Below are 19,794 nucleotides of genomic sequence, written 5' to 3'. Positions count from 1 at the left end.
TCTCAGTGTATCATTATAAGGCCCTATAATTGATCGAACTTGGTAATAATGAATGGCATTCAGCTTTGAATACAGTCTGCAGGCAACCAGTTTCTTCATCTTCAAAGCCAATCGCGAAACCTCAATAGGTACATTATTATTATTATTATACAGGATTTATATAGCGCCAACAGTTTGCGCATCGCTTTACAACATGAGGGCAGACAGTACACTAATGCCCCGTACACACGGTTGGATTTTCCGACGGAAAATGTGTGATAGGACCCTGTTGTCAGAAATTCTGACCGTGTGTGGGCTCCATCACACATTTTCCATCGGATTTTCCGACACACAAAGTTTGAGAGCAGGCTATAAAATTTTCCGACAACAAAATCCGTTGTCGGAAATTCCGATCGTGTGTACACAAATCCGACACACAAAGTGCCACGCATGCTCAGAATAAATAAAGAGATGAAAGCTATTGGCTACTGCCCCGTTTATAGTCCTGACGTACGTGTTTTACGTCACCGCGTTCAGAACGATCGGATTTTCCGACAACTTTGTGTGACCGTGTGTATGCAAGACAAGTTTGAGCCAACATCCGTCGGAAAAAATCCTAGGATTTTTTTGTCGGAATGTCCGATCAATGTCCGATCGTGTGTACGGGGCATTACAATACAAATGAATACAGGAGGGATCACAGGGACCTGCTCGTTAGAGCTTACAATCTAGAAGGGAGGGTCAAGTGGAAACAAAAGGTAATAACTGTGGGGGATGAGCTGATGGAAAAAATTAAAAAGTACATAAAAGTATTGTATATTCGAATCTTGTATATAATTATCAACCAGGCACACATATCAATATTCATTACATTGTAATGTGGATCATTGTGTGGAATTCATTCATTCCAGACATACTGTTTAATGAATTTCATGCATATATATCAACATGCCATTTACTTATCCAAAGTTTCCACCAGAGGTTGACTGATGGTTGTAGTCCAACTTTGATCCAATCTGCCCACCTATGGTGCATTCTATGAGCTCAACGTACCAAATGGTGTAGTGTTCAATTTATTTCAGTACACAGACTCTAAACCTCAGGGTGTATTAATCTATAGGATCAATATCTAGTATGCTATTATCCCTCAGGGGTTTTGTTTTTCTATGAATAATGAATGGATTTAATGTTGTATTTTAACATTAGTGATGTTCTATAACCAGTAAAGGTTTTCTATATGTGTCAAGCCCCGAGCCCACCCACTTGTGTGACAATAGCGAATGGATACTCGCTATTGTTACACTGATTCTCCTCCTGGGCCAATCAGGAAGCGGGTCATGAGACCCGTTTCCCCGATTGGCTGAAAAGAGAAGCGAGCCTATTGGCCTAGGAGGAGGAAGGAGGAGACGCACGGCCACCCGGATTGAACCGCTGCGCCATATATGGGCGACTGGGGGAGGGTGGCTGTGGGTGCGTTATTTTCTGTCTTCCCCCTCCAAAGCATTTACCACTAGCCGCCACTGTTTAGAAGATATTCATTTAACCTACAGGTAAGCTTTATTATAAGCTTACCTGTAGGTGAAAATAAAAATCCAGAGTTTACTATCACTTTAATGTTAAAAGTGAATTCTCTGCACTGATGCCCCCCTTCTTCCCTAACAGCTTTTGCCCACTTCCCTGGGCCCTAGTAATGTACTAAATATGCCGACAGCTCCCTTGCTACTTGTCTTTGATTGAGACATGCTTTATGTTAAGATCAATGACAGTAGGGAGGTTGTCAGGTTGCCCCATCAATATTTTGTTATGGGGCCCAATGATCTGTAGTTACATCTTGCCTTCGGGCTCACACACACTGTAATGCCTATATCTTCCATTCACGAAGAGGGCCTAATCTAGCAGCATAAAATTGAAAGATGGCGGCTGACTATAGCCTTGGGGAGCAGAATTAAAAGGCAATTATTGAACTTTCGTGCTGTTTTAAGACACAGTAAAGAACACAAATTGTATCTCCATTCCTTATAGCTGAGGGTGGAAATAGTAGGTCAGCGTTAAATTACACCTTTTGTTTGTTTCTCCCCCCTGTTATTGGCGCATTTCATGCAGCAATCACAGTATATAGCTTCTGATCATTTCGTTTTGCCCAAGGACAAACACATTTCCTTTAAATCAACTCCTATCAACCCCATCCATCCATTGTCCATCCCACGCCAAGCCTGACTGCCGATGTGTTCATGTCATTGTCTCTCTGTCATCGTGTCTTTGTCACACGTCATGTCTATTCTTTTCTCAGGCTGTGGACATTTTACTTCAACACGGAGCCTATGTCAATGTTCAGGACGCCGTCTTCTTCACTCCGCTACACATCGCAGCGTACAGCGGTCATGAGCAGGTGAGGTATACCGAGTGAATGCAAAGAAAGATTATGTGATATCGTTATATCCAAACAGGTCACAGAATCTCAAGATGTCATTTCTGAGACATATCCTGTTATGTGGAAGAGCTTCCATAGGTAATACACGTGTGTATAGATTTAAAAGATTAGGAGTCATGGTCCGTTTTCTTGTTCATGTAAAAATATTTTATTTACCGTATTTATCGGCCTATAACACGCACAGGCGTATAACACGCGCCTTCATTTTAGGAGGGAAGTTTCAGGGGAAAAACGTAAGTTTTAAATAAAGCACTTTAAAGCAAAATAATGGTCAGTGCCCATCAATGCAGCCTCACCATTGCCCAGCTGCAGCCTGATCAATGCCCATCTACAGCCTCACAATTGCCCATCAATGCAGCCTGATCAGTGCCCATCTGCAGCCTGATCAATGCCACCTGCAGCCTCACCATTGCCATGAATGCAGCCTGATCAATGCCCATCTGCAGCCTCACCTCATATTACTGCTGCCTTGGAGGGGACAGGGAGGGGGGCGGGACCAGCGCCATCAGATTACATACAGGGAGAATCTCCTGTTTACTCGGCAGCCTCTTTAATACAAAGTTCCACCTCCTGGACCAGCTTCTATGATAGACAGAACACTGGTCCAATGCCAGCCCAGGAGACGGGACTTCCTATTAAAGAGGCCGCTGAGTAAACAGGAGATTTGCGCTCTATGTAATCTGACGGCACTCGTCTCACCCCTCTCCCCGTTCCCTCCTAGGCAGCCCAAATTGCAGTATTGGCGTATAACACGTATACACTATTTGCACCCGATTTTCAGGGTGAAAAAAGTGCGTGTTATACGCCAATAAATACAATATCCATATTATAAAACGGTGTCCCAAAGCTGAACCAATATCAATTATGCTCAGTGTTTTTAGGTGTATTACTGTGGCATTGGTATTGCTGCTCTCTCAACCAGGGTGCCACGGCACCCTGTGGTGCCATCTGGGTTTTTCAGGGGTGCCCTGGCAAAATGCCTAACAATTGCCCCAAATTGCCCAGAAATTGTCAACAAGCTGGCAGGTGGATCAAGTCTGCCTTTTCTTGTTACACAAAACCACAGGTTTTATTGTGCAGCATTAAAACCTTGGGCACTGTTCTGGCCAGCCACTGGCATCCTAGCAACTGATGGCATCACTGGTTCATAGGGCGCACATCAGGTACCTGCACAGCATCATTGTTTGATGAAAGTGAGGGAAATATACTGGATAACTTGTAAGTACCAGTGTACAAAGGTATATTTGCTTTGTAAAAATAATATTGGGTGTTCTACGTGTACAGATGCTGCTGCATTATGTAAAACTATTAGTTTAGTTTTTTTTTTGTTTTTTACGTTGAGGCTGGTTTCACACGGGTGGTCTCCATAATGCGCATCTGCCTGCTCAGCGGGGGGAACTCTCTGCTGATCCACTATGCAGAGCGGACACAGACACAACCCCCGCTGTTCTCTTTGGGCTGTCAGATGGAAGTGGACAGCCTGTCTGTTTCCATCTGACTGTCAACCGATCTGATCCGCCAGATGGATGGGAACTTATCCTCCACCGAACATCAACACACCAGGCCTCTTACCAAAAAGAATGGACCACTAAATTACAAGTGGTCAAACAAGCATGATAAATTCACAAAGCCACAAAACCATTTTATGAGGGTCATAGATAGCTGGGTCTTGCAGTCCCACCAGATGAATATTCAGAGGTGCATACATAAAACACAAAAGAAGGAACTCCTCATGGTGTAATACTTTAAAACCAGGATCACATTTATTTAAAAAAATATCCAGGGTACTCACATTTAGCAAATAAAAACAGGCATGTTCAAAAAGCAGCAGTCTGCATAAGGTAGCATTTGTTTCCAACCACAAAGATAGCCGCGGTCAACACGCTGCAGTGTAGTGACGTCGGAGCTCCACCCTACGCGGCGTTTCTTCCAATTGAACGTCGTCAGTGAGAGTAGCTACTAACTTCTTATGTGCTTGGCTCGTTGAGTAATGCATTTGGGAGGGGCTTGTCTCTTTATGTTTAGTTCTTCTGATCAGCCTTTCATAGCGATCAATACCAGAGGGGGGGCAAAGAAACAACGCAGCTCCTTTTGACGCCAAATGATTTTAAAGGATAACTAGACCCAAGAACAAACATGAAATATATTGCAACTTTCCAGGTCATAGATGTGGAGCCTGCATTTCTTTTCATTTTTTTCAGGCTAAGATCATTTTCAGTAAGCACAGAAAATACCTGTTATTCTTTTTCAGAAATGCAGTGTTCTAAAAAATGTTATCTGTAAACTAATAATTCCTCCACTGATCAAAAGCAGACATGTTTGAAGAAAACTATTGTTCCCTCCATAGGTACGGTGGAGGATTTAGCATAGCCACCCCTAAAACAGAAAGTGTGTTGTTTATAGGATTGCTAGGTGAAAATAAAGGGGGAAAAGCCTTATTAAACTAATGCAGCCACCACATCTATGAATTCACAAGCTTCAATTTATTAAAATTCTGTTTCTGGGTTTATATATGCTTTAAGCAAGTGAGAACAGACAACAAATTAATTTGGGTGCCTTTTTGAGGTCCTGATCAGTGGCCTTTGCAAGTGACTTCTTTTGTACCATATATTTGACCATTTGTCTAATATTTATTCAGACTGCTAAGCTATTTTTTTTTTTTTTTTATACCTTAGGTCACCCGCTTGCTACTAAAATTTGGAGCTGATGTTAACATGTGTGGAGAGGTGGGGGACAGACCTCTGCACCTGGCCTCTGCCAAAGGCTACTTAACCATCACAAAACTACTGCTGGAAGAGGGCACCAAAGCAGACAGTGAGTGTGGAATGAGTGGTGATATGATCCAATGTTCATATGATAATCTGCATTACTAGATGTTGCATGTCATGTGTACATGGATTTATCTTCTAGCCAATGCCCAAGATAATGAGGATCATGTCCCATTGCACTTCTGCTCCCGGTTTGGACACCATGAAATTGTCAAATATCTTCTGCAGAATAATGCAGATGTTCAGCCTCATGTTGTGAATATATATGGCGACACACCGCTACACCTGTAAGTGAGCCTCCTCTAACTACTGAACCTCTTTAGAACTCCTTTCTTTCTTACCCCTTTATTCTCTTTTCCTTCCTCCCCTTCTCATTTCTTTCCTCTCTTCCATTCCTCCCTTTCATTTTCTTGCTCTTTTTCTGAACCTCTTTGAAACCCCTTTTTTTTTAATTGCACTGCAAAAGACAAAAGAGAAGAAAAAGAAACCTCTATCCATTTAAAAGTGTTGTAAATGCGTTTATTGAAATATGCAGTGCACATACTATTCCACCTGATCCTGCCAATGTGTTTCACTCCATCTGGAGCTTATTCATCCTTTCTTTTTCTCTTCCTTCCTTCTTTTTCCCCTTTTCCCTCCTTCCTTCCTTCTTTTTTTACTGCTTCTTTCCTTTTTCTTGCTCTTTCTTTCTTTTCTCTTGCTTCTGTCCTTTTCTTCCTCTCTTCCTTTCTTCCCTTCCTCTCTACCTTTCTTTTCTCTTGCTTCATTCCTTCTCTTCCTCTCTTCCTTGCTTTTCTTTTGCTTCCTTCCTTCCCTTCCTTACTTTTCTCTTGCTTCCTTCCCTCCCTTCCTCTCGTCCTTGCTTTTCTTTTGTTTCCTTCCTTCCCTTCCTCACTTGTCTCTTTCTTCCTTCCTTCCTTCCCTTCCTCCCTTTTCTGTTGCTTCTTCCTTCCCTTCCTCTCTTTTCTCTTGCTTCCTTCCTTCCCTTCCTCTTTTTCATTCTTTTCTTTTGCTTCCTTCCTTCCCTTCCTCACTTTTCTCTTGCTTCTTCCTTCCCTTCCTCTCTTTTCTCTTGCTTCTTCCTTCCCTTCCTCTCTTTTCTCTTGCTTCCTTCCTTCCCTTCCTCTCTTCCATTCTTTTCTTTTGCTTCCTTCCTTCCCTTCCTCTCTTTTCTCTTGCTTCCTTCCTTCCCTTCCTCTCTTCCATTCTTTTCTTTTGCTTCCTTCCTTCCCTTCCTCTCTTTTCTCTTGCTTCCTTCCTTCCCTTCCTCTCTTCCATTCTTTTCTCTTGCTTCCTTCCTTCCCTTCCTCTCTTCCATTCTTTTCTTTTGCTTCCTTCCTTCCCTTCCTCACTTTTCTCTTGCTTCCTTCCTTCCCTTCCTCTCTTTTCTCTTGCTTCTTCCTTCCCTTCCTCTCTTCTCTCATGCTTCCTTCCTTCCCTTCCTCTCTTCCATTATTTTCTCTTGCTTCCTTCCTTCCCTTCCTCTCTTCTGTTCTTTTTTCTTGCTTCCTTCCTTTCCTCTCTTCCATTCTTTTTTCTTGCTTCCTTCCTTCCCTTCCTCACTTTTCTCTTGCTTCCTTCCCTTCCTCTCTTTTCTCTTGCTTCCTTCCTTCCCTTCCTCTCTTTTCTCTTGCTTCCTTCCTTCCCTTCCTCTCTTCCATTCTTTTCTCTTGCTTCCTTCCTTCCCTTCCTCTCGTCTGTTCTTTTTTTTTGCTTCCTTCCTTTCCTCTCTACCGTTCTTTTTCTTGCTTCCTTCCTTCCCTTCCTTTCTTCTGTTCTTTTTTCTTGCTTCCTTCCTTCCCTTCCTCTCTTTCTTTTCTCTTGCTGCCTTCTTCTCCTCCTTTCTTTTCTCTTGCTTCCTTACTTCCATTCCTCCCTTCCTTTCTTTTCTCTTGCTTGCTTCCCTTCCTCTTTCTTTTTCTCGTGCTGCCGTCCTCTCTTCCTTTTTCTTCCTTTCTTTTCTCTTGCTTCCTTCCCTTCCTCTCTACCGTTCTTTTTCTTGCTTCCTTCCTTCCCTTCCTCTCTACCGTTCTTTTTCTTGCTTCCTTCCTTCCCTTCCTCTGTACCGTTCTTTTTCTTGCTTCCTCCCTTCCTTTCCTCTCTTTCTTTTCTCCTGCTGCCTTCCTTCCTCCCTTTCCTCTCAATTTTTATTTTTTTTAATCTTATCTCTCATTCTCTTTCTCTCTCTTCTTTTTCTCCCCTCATAAGTGCCTGTTACAACGGGAAGTTTGAAGTGGTAAAGGAGTTAATTCAGCTGGCTGGCACAGAAAGTCTGACCAAGGAAAATATTTTCAGTGAAACGGCCTTCCATAGGTAATCGTCCCCATGCTGATGTCTTTTACATATTAACCACTTTAACTCCGGAAGGTTTACCCCCCTTCATGACAAGACCATTTTTTGCGATATGGCACTGCATTACTTCAACTGACAATTGTGCATTCGTGCAATGTTGTACCAAAATAAAATTGATGTCCTTTTTTCCCCACAAATGGAGCTTTTACTTGGTGGCATTGGATCACCTTTGCGATTTTAATTTTTTGCGCTATAAACAAAAAAATGAGCAACAATTTTGAAAAAAAAAACAAAAAAACAATATTTTTTACTTTATGCTATAACATACCCAATAAAAAAAATAAAAATCTAATTTAATTATCAATTTAGGCCAATATGTATTCTGCTACATGTTTTTGGTAAAAAAAAGTGCAATAAATGTATATTGATTGGTTATAGCGTCTACAAACTATGGGATATATTTATGGAATTTTATTTATTTTTTACTAGTAATGGCGGTGATCAGCAATCTATAGAGGGACCGCGACATTGTGGTGGATAAATCAGACACCTAACTGACACTTCTGACACCCTTTTGGGGACCAGTGACACTAATACAGTGATCAGTGCTAAAAAAATGGACTGTCACTGTACTGGCTGGGAAGGAGTTAACATCAGGGGTGATCAAAGGGTTAAATGTGCTCCTAGGGAGTGCTTTCGAACTGTGTGGGGGATGCTTTGGCTGGGATAAGACAGAGATCTGTGTTCCTGCTTAACAGAGACACAAGATCTCCATTTTCCCCTCTCACAGAACGGCGGTCTGCCTCTCCTGAGAATGATTCCGGGCGAACATCGGGTCCGCTGATTGGCTTCCACTGTGTCCAATCACAGGGAGAGCTGGTCGCCGGCGGCATGCGCACGCGCGCCCCGGAACCACTGCACAAAATCACGTCCAGGCGTGTGATTTTGTGCAGGAGGGCCACCCCGCCGCAGTATATCTGCAAGGGGGGCGGTCCAGAAGAGGTTAAAGTTTAAACTGACTGACAACTATGAAGTGAAAAAGACTTCTTTAGCAAATTTCCATCTTATGCTATGAGCACTGGGTAGTGCTTCAGATGAGCACTGGGTAGCATTTAAATAACTTCTAACTCCAAAGAAGAAAATCAAGTTGAAATTAGACTGGTTGTCAAACCCCTTGTCTGACAACCAGATAATATGGAGAAAACAAACCTACCCCATCCGTATTATCCAAACACCACAAAATGACTTGAGTGGACTTTACCGATACCACCTGGAGACACAACATTAAAATATTTTCATTTTTATTGATATCAGACTTTTAAAACATAAAGGGACCCAAAGCCCTAAAAACCACACAATAGTTGTGTATACATACACATGTATTCTGTTACACATACAAAACCTTAAAGTGGTTGTAAACCCTCTGGGACCACTTTAACCTACAGGTAAGCCTAGATTAAGGCTTACCTGTAGGTGCAAGAAATATCTCCTTAACCTACTTGGTTAAAGAGATATTTTACAAAAACCGGGCACCGCTGTCTACGGCGCATGCGCACCATAGACAACGGCGCAGACGCACTGAGAATGCCATTAGTGAAGGCGAACATGCCGTCACTGACAGCACCCGCGCACATGCGCCGGAGTGACATCATCGCAGCTCCGGCCAGTCACAGCGCCAGAGCCGCGATACCCGGAAGTCACTCCGGGATAGATGGCGACGGCGGAGGAGTCAAACGAGGGTCGCTTCGGGGGCTTCGATCTGGGGTAAGTTATTCATAATGAGCTAGTATGCTATGCATACTAGCTCATTATGACTTTGCCTTGCAGACTGTATTTTTCTTTACTTCCTCTTTAATATACTCCAGAAGGTACGCGTCCATTTACAAAAATGTAATGTTCCAACGTTGATTTCTTGAATATTTGTAGTGCACAGTGGAATGGCTGGACATGTGCAATTAGTTTTCGTTCCAAATTTGTTTTTTAACAAATTTCAACAACTTTGTTAATTCTGAAAAATTAGAATGAATGAAAACCCGTTTTGGCGAATAAATTTGAAAATTCAGAAATTCAAAAACCCGAAAATTCGAAATAATGACTAACTATTAAATTATAGGTATTGGAATTTCCTTTCAAATTTGACTGTTAGAGAATGTAACGAATACGAATGTATCCAAAGTTATGAATTATCCAAAAATTACGAATGCCGTATCTAAACGAATGGAACTTAATGAATTAATAATATTAAATAACAATAGTATTAAAAACTTTACTTTTAATTATTTAATATTAATTTATTCCGTTCCATTTGCTTAGATGCGGCATTCGTTATTTTGGATAAATTTGTATTCCTTACGTTCACTAACAGCCAATAGTTGGTTATTACTAGTTAGTTAATTCTTTCGATTTAACTTGACAGATAGTAACCCACGTTTGAAACGTCCGTTTTGCCGCGTTTACATGGCGCGTTTTGCCGCGTTGAAAAAACGCCTCTAAACAAAATGCGGCTAAATGCGCGTTACCGCGTTTAGCCACGTTTAGAAGCGTTTGGCGCTTGAAATGTCTGTAAACTCAGTGTCTGAACTCATTTTCTTGCATTCCAAAAAAAGGCCTCTAAACTCAACTGCCTAGAAACAACTGTAAGGCTTAATGTACACGGGATGTTTTTACAACCTCTCCTGAACGTTTTAACTTGACAGATAGTCAAGTTAGTCAAGTCAAGATAGTCAAGTCAAGATAGTTTAAAACGTCCATTTTGCCGCGTTAACATGCCGCGTTTAGCTGCGTTTTGCCGCATTTGAAAAAAAAATTAATTTATTTAGATTTTTTTCAAAATAGCCAAAAATGAAAAACGCCTGTAAACGAATTGTGGCTAAACGCGAGTTACCGCATTTAGCCGCGTTTAGAAGCGTTTGGCACTTGAAATGCCTCTAAACTCAGCGTCTGAACTCATTTTTTTTTTGCTTTCCAAAAAAGGCCTCTAAACTCAACTGCCTAGAAATGACTATAAACGACCCTGTGTACATGTACTGATAAGATAACATAGAGGAGAGTTCAGGAGCAGTTGAAAAAAATGCCCAACTGCTCATAAACGTCCGTTTACCAGCAGCAGTGTACATGAGGCTTATGCCGCGTACACACGACCGGACTTTCCGTCAGAATAGACTCAGACGGTCTTTCCAACGGAGTTCCGCTGAAACGGACTTGCCTGCACACGATCACACCAAAGTCCGATCGTTTAGAACGCGATGACATGCGATGGGACTAGAAAAAGGAAGTTCAATAGCCAGTAGCCAATAGCTGCCCTTGTGTCGTTTTTGGTCTGTCGGAATAGCATACAGACGAGCGGTTTTCCCGATAGGAACTGATTCCGTCTGACAGATTTGAAACATGTTCTATTTCTAGATCCGTCAGAATTTTAGAAAGAAAAAGTCTGATGAAGCCGACACACGACCGGAATGTCCGACTGAATAATTCCGTCTGACCTTTTCTGCCGGCAAGTTCGGTTGCGTGTATGCGGCATTAGTGTCAAATGCAAGACTCCGGTGGGTGTAAAAAGATGTCCGCTTGGTGCCGTCTCACTGTATCCTTACTGTGGACGAGTGCGAGGTGTAGCAAGATGGCGGCGACGGAACGTCACTTCCGTTACAAGATATAACTGGTCGCCTAATCTGACGGAACACCGACATCCGTCTTCCAGGTTTCCTTCCCCCGTGAGCAGCTGCGATGCAGGGGAGCGGAACCGGCGCGAAATTCAAAAAAAGTAAACAAAACATGACATACAAACAATACATTGTAATTACATTACTGTATCAAACCATTTTACCTCAGTTTTGTCCCTAGCGCTTTGTCCAGTGCTCTGCATGCACTTTTACCGTTTTTTCTGCCTGGAAATTTGAAAACGTCCATGGCATCCAAAAAGCGCCCCCCTCTATGTCAAAAGCGTTTTTAGACCAGCTAGAAAACTGCGATAGTGAATAAGAATCACTTGCAGAATTGAGCGATAGTGATTCGTTTGGACAAATTTCAATGTTTTTGATTAATTACATTGTTGAATTAAATTTATGATCATTATATTATTCTTTTTTTAATAATTATTTATAGTTATTTATTATGTTATAATTTATGATTTAGTGTTTCAAACTTTATTATACCCGGGATGTCTACTAGACTCTTGTTTGGACAGATTTAAGTGAGTTATTCCTAAGAATTACAGGCCTACAATATAAAACGTCAAATTTCCATGCAAAACAATTGTACCGCTTTGACATTCAGTAATAATGACATAATCATACCGCCAGGGAGGTTAAGCTAGCTTTACTGGTGACACAAGGTCGCAGTCTTTATAGTTGATATCTATTGTCCTAGGTCTTTTGCTTCTACTCAAACTTGAACACTTCAAATTCACAGTTAGTACATTTTCTATATTCTTTTTTTGGATTCTTTATATATAATATGCCAAGGACAAAATTACTCTCTTTATATTTCTTGTGTAAGATACAACATTTTATGCTGTATTTTACAGAAAACTGCAGACATGGCAAGCTGGGAAAATATAATTACATCTCAGTTCAGGTTCTAATGACTCTTCTGTATGTTTCTGTAAATATATATTTTTGCAACTCAAAGTTGTATCTCTAAAATCTTTGTCTTGTAGAGCCGCCTGTAATTTTCACTTTTTAACAACTTGATGGCCTTTCTGTGATTATAACAGTGCCTGCACGTATGGGAAGAATCTGGAGCTTATAAAATTCCTTCTTGATCAAAACGTCCTGAACATCAATCACCAGGGTAGAGACGGGCATACGGGTAAGACAAGCTCCGCTCCAAGGAGCATTAGGGAAGAATTGTCTTGGAGTGAAAAAACTGCATCAAGCCACAGGGACCAGTTAGACCAGGGGCAGGGTTGGACTGGCCTACCGGTATAGCGGGAAGCGCTGGACTGGCCTACCGGAATAGTGGAAAATTTCCTGGTAGTCCGCCTGCCCTAGAGCCACTTTGAGCTGTGGCTGCATCGGGGGGGCGGTCCTGTGCGGGCCATCCCTAAACTGTTCCCACAAAGTTGGGAGCATGAAGTTGTCCAAAATGTCTTCGTATGCTGGCGCCTTAAGAGTTCCCTTCACTGCAACTAAGGGGCCAAGCCTAACCCCTGAAAAACAACCCCACACCATAATCCCCCCTCCACCAAATGATTTGGACCAGTGCACAAAGCAAGGTCCACAAAGACATGGATGAGCGGGTTTGGGGTGGAGGAACTTGACTGGCCTGCACCACTGACCTCAACCCGATAGAACACCTTTGGGATGAATTAGAGTGGAGACTGTGAACCAGGCCTTCTCATCCAACAACGGTGCCTGACCTCAGAAATGCACTTCTGGAAGAATTGTCAGACATTCCCATAGACACACTCTTAAACCTTATGGACAGCCTTCCCAGAAGAGTTGAAGCTGTCATAGCTGCAAAGGGTGGGCCAACTCAATATTGAACCTCACAGACTAAGACTGGGATGCTGTGTAAAGGCAGGTGCTATTGAAGACATGATGCCAATGTGGCATGGCCCACTCAACCCTGATTGCCCCCTGGCCACAAGCATCTGAATATACGTTCTTCCTGGCATAAAGTCACTTGTGGTTCGCAATCCCTTAGGCTTCGCCCTACTCGTTACATCATGCACCACGTGACCACGTCACCCCCTCACAGTAGATTCCTCCTCTGTCCCCCTTCATTTTACCTCTCCAGATCAGTGTCCTCCTCCTGTGCCCCTTCACAGGGCAGCACCATCAGTGTCCTCCTCCTGTGCCCTTTCACAGGGCAGCACCATCAGTGTCTTCCTCCTGTGCCCCTTCCCAGGGCAGCACCATCAGTGTCCTCCTCCTGTGCCCCTTAACAGGGCAGCACCATCAGTGTCATCCTCCTGTGCGCTTCACAGGGTAGCTGCAGCACCATTAGTGTCCTCTTCCTGAGCCATTCATGGCTTCACTTCACCTCCCACTCACCCCTGCTCGGCTCCTCTGCTGTGGCGAGTGGGCGAGACGCCACCACGGCATGGCGAAGCGTGAGTGGTTTCCATTCAAAAATGGCGACAGGTGGCGCCATTACGTTACTGCGTATGCGCCGCCCGGCCGAGTGTGTACGAGCTTTCCTGAGCCCGGCCGGCTTCAGAACGGCACATGCGCAGTTGCATGGTCGGCTCACTGCCATCTTTTTTTAGGCACCGTTTCCCATAACGGACATTTACGGGCACCCCCCAAAAATGGACTTAAATGTATGGGTTGCTCGTAAATCTACGGGCGGTTGGCAACACTGGCATTGGAAAACGCTTCTATTTATTATATAAAGGGTCCTCGTACACTGCTCCAGCCAGCGACATCTCTCCTGGAGTTACTGCCGGGTATCGCGGGCTCCGGCGCTGTGACTGTTCAGAGCCGCGATGACGTCACTCCCACGGTAGCGGCATACTAGCTGCAGCAAGGGCACGAACATGCCATTGCTTCAGTGTGCGTGTGCCGATGATGTCAGCACATGCTGATACAGGGGATATCTCCTAAACCAGTGATGGCAAACCTTGGCACCCCAGATGTTTTGGAACTACATTTCCCATAATGCTCCTGCATGCTGTATTGTAGTGGAGCATCATGGGAAATGTAGTTCCAAAACATCTGGGGTGCCAAGGTTCGCCATCATTGTCCTAAACCGTGCAGGTTTAGGAGATATCCGGGGTAGCTACAGGGCCTTTTAAAGGGTTTACAACCACTTTAAAAATGGCACACTGTGACCTTGCCATTAAGGGCATATAGGGTGCTGATCATGCTCCCAATAGTGTTGTCACCCTGTCACGTGGTTTCCGGCGGAGGCTACAAGGTGGCCATTTCAACACACTTTACATTGCTATAGTCCACTGTTGTCACCTGTAGTCCACTGCTGTACCTGTAGTACTTCCCCATAAGTAAGCTCCGGTGGGCGGAGTGAAACGCATTGGGGGCCTGGTCTGGCGGGGGTCCAGGCTGGGACTGCCATTCACTATCACACAGCAGGCTTTGACTTGATGTGCAGCTCCCGGGACACCTATCACTCTCTACCAAGTCCTGAAAAATGCTATGCAGCCATCGCCACAGTACAAGTACATAGGAAGCACCAGCGCCATTAGTTTATTCACACTTCAATTTGAAAAAGACCAGGGCGGTCTTGCGATCCCCCCATTCTAGGTTCAACTTTGTGGCTTCCCAAGTCCAACAACTGGAGGACGAAGATGTGCTGGACCCAATTAGAAACGTATTGATACTAAGAGACTCCGGTTCCTGCATTGTCCCACTTGGAAGCGGAATTCTAACATCTGCCCCAAAACCTCCCCAGGATAGTCCTCAGGAGGCACCAGCGCCAGCTAAGACGTTACACCCTCACTACATCGGGTCAGTTTGATCGGTGTCTTTTTTCCTCAGTTTAGTTTAATGAAAGACACACATTTAAAATACTCAGCTTGATAATATGAGATTTTAGTGATTGATTTTACATCTGCTTTAATTTTCTTGCCAACATACTGTATTTATTATGACGTGGTGGCTTTGATACTTTTTTATCCTTTTCGAGGCAACATGATAAAATCCGATATTCCCCTTTAACACAATAATAAAAAGAGATTTTATAATAATAAAGTTGATCCTTTTTTAATTTGTGTCTTGTCCCGCCCAAATTAATTAATTTAGATTGCGGAAAGTTTATTGTCTTGGAAATGATCTAGCAGCCTGTCCTTTACACACTCCCAGAGCTTACACAATTATTCTTCCCTCTCTTTCTTACATATTCATTTTTGTTGGGAGGTTATCATTCTTCCTGGCTGGCAGAATAATGACCAGCTTGTTGGCTGTAATAAAATCAAATCATCTTGTCCTTTCAGCACATGGTAATTTTCTGTATAACGTATTTCCTTGGAAAGGCTATCACTCCTGGCGGTGTGAACGCTGGGCGCAGTCTTATTATGTTCAGCTGCTTGTGGCCAGGGGGCAATCAGGGTTGAGTGGGCCATGCTACATTGGCATCATGTCTCCAATAGCAGGAGTGTACAGAGATGAATGCAAAGAAAGCCTTAAAATATATAGAAACCTAATCACGAAATTTTTATATACACTATATTGTCAAAAGTATTGGGACGCCTGCCTTTACACGGCATCCTAGTCTTAGTCTGTGGGGTTCAATATTGAGTTGGCCCACCCTTTGCAGCTATAACAGCTTCAACTCTTCTGGGAAGGCTGTCCACAAGGTTTAGGAGTGTGTCTATGTGAATGTTTGACCATTCTTCCAGAAGCACATTTGTGAGGTCAGGCGCTGATTTTGGACAAGAAGGCCTGGCTCGTAGTCTCCGCTCTAATTCATCCCAAAGGTGTTCTATCGGGTTGAGGTCAGGACTCTGTGCAAGTCAGTCACGTTCCTCCACCTGAAACTCGCTCATCCATGTCTCTATGGACCTTGCTTTGTGCACTGGTCCAAATCATTTGGTGGAGGGGGGATTATGGTGTGAGGTTGTTTTTCAAGGGTTGGGCTTGGCCCCTTAGTTCCAGTGAAGGGAACTCTTAAGCGTTAGTGTCATGAGACAATTTCATGCTCCCAACTTTGTGGGAACAGTTTGGGGATGGCCCCTTCCTGTTCCAACATGACTGCACACCAGTGCACAAAGTGAGATCCATAAAGACATGAATGAGTGAGTTTGGGGTGGAGGAAATTGATTGGCCTGCACAGAGACCTGACCTCAACCCGACAGAACACCTTTGGGATGAATTAGAGTGGAGACTGCGAGCCAGACCTTTTCGTCCAACATCAATGCCTGACCTCACAAATGCTCTTCTGGAAGAATGGTCAAACATTCCCATAGACACACTCCTAAACCTTGTGGACGGCCTTCCAAGAAGAGTTGAAGCTGTTTTAGCTGCAAAGGGTGGGCCAACTCAATATTGACCCTACAGACTAATGCCCTGTACGCACGGGTGATAGGACCTTGTTGTTGGAAATTCCGACCGTGTGTGGGCTCCATCACACATTTTCCATAGGAATTTCCGACACACAAAGTTTGAGAGCTTGCTATAAAATTTTCCGACAACAAAATCCGTTGTTGGAAATTCCGATCGTGTGTATACAAATCCGACACACAAAGTGCCACGCATGCTCAGAATAAATTAAGAAATGAAAGCTATTGGCTACTGCCCCGTTTATATTCCCGACGTACGTGTTTTACGTCACCGCGTTTAGAACGATCGGATTTTCTGACAACTTTGTGTGACCGTGTGTATGCAAGACAAGTTTGAGCCAACATCCGTTGGAAAAAATCAATGGATTTTGTTGTCGGAATGTCTGATCAATGTCCGACCGTGTGTACGGGGCATAAGACTGGGATGCCATTACATTTCATGTGTGTGTAAAGGCAGGTGTCCCAACACTTTTGACAATATAGTGTATGTCCCTGGCTGTTTTGCTGAGCATGGTGCAAAGCATCTCAATGGGAGGAAACCCTTTTCAAATGCTTTACAATGTGTTCAACAAAACACTGCAGACAATTATTAAATTCTCCTCCGAATGGCATTCCTAATAATTCTGGACCCTTCTGTCTGTTTGTATTGCAGGATTACACTGCGCTTGCTACCATGGGCACATACGTTTGGTACAGTTCTTATTGGACAACGGAGCTGACATGAATCTAGTCGCCTGTGATCCCAGCAGATCCAGTGGAGAGAAGGATGAGCAGACCTGTCTGATGTGGGCTTATGAGAAAGGTGAGGTATATGAGTGCTGTGATTATATAGGTGGTTTATCAGTGATTGTTTAGCAGCCAAACAATTAGCGTTACTCAGGGGTCTACTTCTAAAAAGAAAAGTGCTGTGCACATGTCTCCACACATCCATCGCAAATAATCCTCGTAATGTGCCTAATATGTGTATTTCCTATAATCTTCATCTCCATCTAGAGGTCATAATGTAGTATTTTCCAGAAATACTGCAATCAGGAAAATACTACATTATGGCTACTAAAAGGAGCGAACGATCATAGAAAATACACATATTAAGCACATTACAGGGGTTATTCACATTGGCTGTGTAAATGCTGTGACATTAAAATTTACGTCAAGCCAAAAACATTTTGCTAGGTTTTGATAGAGCGGGACAAGATTAGAACCCCTGTCAAGTTTTCACAGCTATCTGGGGCTCCATTAGAATGATAAATGTTTTTGGCTTGACATTCTTTTATTGTTTTGGAGACCACACTGGACTGACTGCATTGGTCACTGGTCCTGAGTAGGTATTCCTCTGGGCAAAAAAGGAAGGACTGCCTTCTGGTGGATAGTGCCCAGTGATGGATGGTGGTGATGGGCCCTCTCAGGGATTGGGCCGCTGCCTTTTCTGTGCGATCTTAAGGTCGTTTCAGCTTGTAGACTTCGATAAAAAAAAAAAGGAGCACCCGGTGTCCAATGAAATGTGACTTCCAAAATATGGTTCGAGGATGTTTATTAAAAATTAGCAACATGTACATCAAGCCAACATGTTTCGAGGGCATAGACTGCCCCCTTCTTCAGGACCGTTGCTGTGTACTGTTTGGTGGGAACAATTCCCATGAGTTTTTCGATCAAGGTTTCTGAATGGCAGGATGCTGGCTTTAGTTTTATATGCAGACTTTCACTCTCCTTTTGTAGATTGCATATTCTGGGCCCTCCTTTCAACACATTTGTAAAGTATACTGTATATATAATCTTTTTTATAGCAGGTACCTTTCCCATGGTATCCACTTCCCTACTCCTCACCTAGGGGAGGTTGACTTTTGCTGGTCACCACCCACAGCCTTTTCGGATACGTCACACATCCCATGAGGCTTTGGGTCTCCTCCAATCTGCTCATCTTGTGCATGTACAGTGGAGAGTCAGCTGTGACTGATCAGGAAATCACAGTTGGCTCCCAAATCCAGGATAGTAGGACGGGCTATGAAGATCTTAGATTGTACCAAGACAATACTGGACTCCATGGGCTGGTATTACCTGTTTTGAAAATGTTATAATGCTATAATGCTTGTAGCTGTTGACTTTTATTTTTTGTAGACCCGGCTAAAGTTCCTCTTTAATTATGTACAAGGGGTCTCCCCCCCCTCAGGGGTCTGAGGGTCATCTTCCTCTCAGGCCAGTACAGATAATGTATGTTGGGCTGGTGCCCCTAAGTGGTGATCTACCCCCATTCAGACCACAGTCAGAGCAGGAACCGCAGTCAGTGCCAAGTTGCTGGGAGTTATATCGCTATCTGCTTCCTACCAAGACCTACAATCACAGCAGCTGGCAAAGTGAAGTTTTCTATCATTTCACTTTCTTTTCACAAAGTGGCAGTCTTTTGTACAGCCCATAAAGTACTTCTTCTTTTACATTTCATCCTTTTAGCATATACTGTATAAAGGTGTGTTACAGCAAACCATGTTAATTAAACAACACTACACCTTTCATCATGGCCACCAACCTCTATGACAAGCATATCTTCCAACTTTTTGAGATGAGAACGAGGGACATCTATTAGCAAAAGTATGTAGGCATAGGACACACCCCCTGCCACACCCCCTTAAAAGGAGAATTGTACAAAAAAAATGATTTTTGAAACCCGTAAGTGCTTCTTCTACCACTACTATTCCTTTATATTGGCTTTTGGAATTTACAAATGCAGCAATTTAGAAATTGGATGAAAGGTTTAGTGCTGGAAACACTTCCTGATAGATAAGCAGTGCATTTTATTTACAACTATATAGATCAGACCAAAATGAGGGACAAATGAGGAGGAAAAAGGGACAGAGGGACTTTGTTCCAAATCAGGGACAGTCCCTCAAAATCCTTGACAGTTGGAAGCTATGGACATACTTTCTGTGGATCACCTTCTGTATCCAGCAGGAATCTGTCCTTACTATCAAAAGGCCAGTTGGTTGTGTTTTCCTTCCAAGCCAAAAGTTCTCAGTCCTCTCCTGATTACATGCAAGACCATGCAAGAGTCAGGATTACAACATGGAGATGTAGTTGTTGTATACCTGAGACTCCCTGCTCATTCTGTCCACTTTGTTCCTCCTATTACTAAAATATTAATTTAGGTTGACTAACCCTTTAGGCTAGGTTCATACTATTGTGAATTGTATGTGGGTTTCCCCACATCTAATGTTAGGAGCCTGTTACAACTCTCAATGGAGACGGTTTACACAGCTCCGGGATGGCTGCGAAGGGAATTTCACAGGAGTCCTGTGTGTCTTCTGGTCCGTTTCAGGTCCGAATTCTGCTGTGGGCTGCTCCGCAAGGAGATGTGAACCCAGCCTTAAAGGTGAACT

At 43.3% G+C, this 19,794-nt stretch overlaps 1 protein-coding gene across 1 annotated transcript in view; it reads left to right on the top strand.

The window, feature by feature from the left end:
- TNNI3K (TNNI3 interacting kinase) overlaps positions 1 to 19,794 on the top strand; it is a 459,065-nt gene that overhangs the window by 75,578 nt on the left and 363,693 nt on the right. Inside the window, exons 6-11 of the mRNA XM_073592079.1 lie at positions 2,270 to 2,368; positions 5,086 to 5,224; positions 5,321 to 5,465; positions 7,387 to 7,491; positions 12,182 to 12,276; positions 17,079 to 17,228. Of these exons, the coding sequence (XP_073448180.1) occupies positions 2,270 to 2,368; positions 5,086 to 5,224; positions 5,321 to 5,465; positions 7,387 to 7,491; positions 12,182 to 12,276; positions 17,079 to 17,228 (733 nt within the window). The remainder of the gene's footprint in view (positions 1 to 2,269; positions 2,369 to 5,085; positions 5,225 to 5,320; positions 5,466 to 7,386; positions 7,492 to 12,181; positions 12,277 to 17,078; positions 17,229 to 19,794) is intronic.

This window comes from Aquarana catesbeiana, linkage group LG07 (assembly GCF_042186555.1).
Source record: "Aquarana catesbeiana isolate 2022-GZ linkage group LG07, ASM4218655v1, whole genome shotgun sequence".
In the NCBI taxonomy this organism is placed as follows: Eukaryota; Metazoa; Chordata; class Amphibia; order Anura; family Ranidae; genus Aquarana; species Aquarana catesbeiana.
The sequence above is the reverse complement of the archived record's forward strand: the minus strand, read 5'-3'. Positions and strand labels throughout refer to the sequence as shown.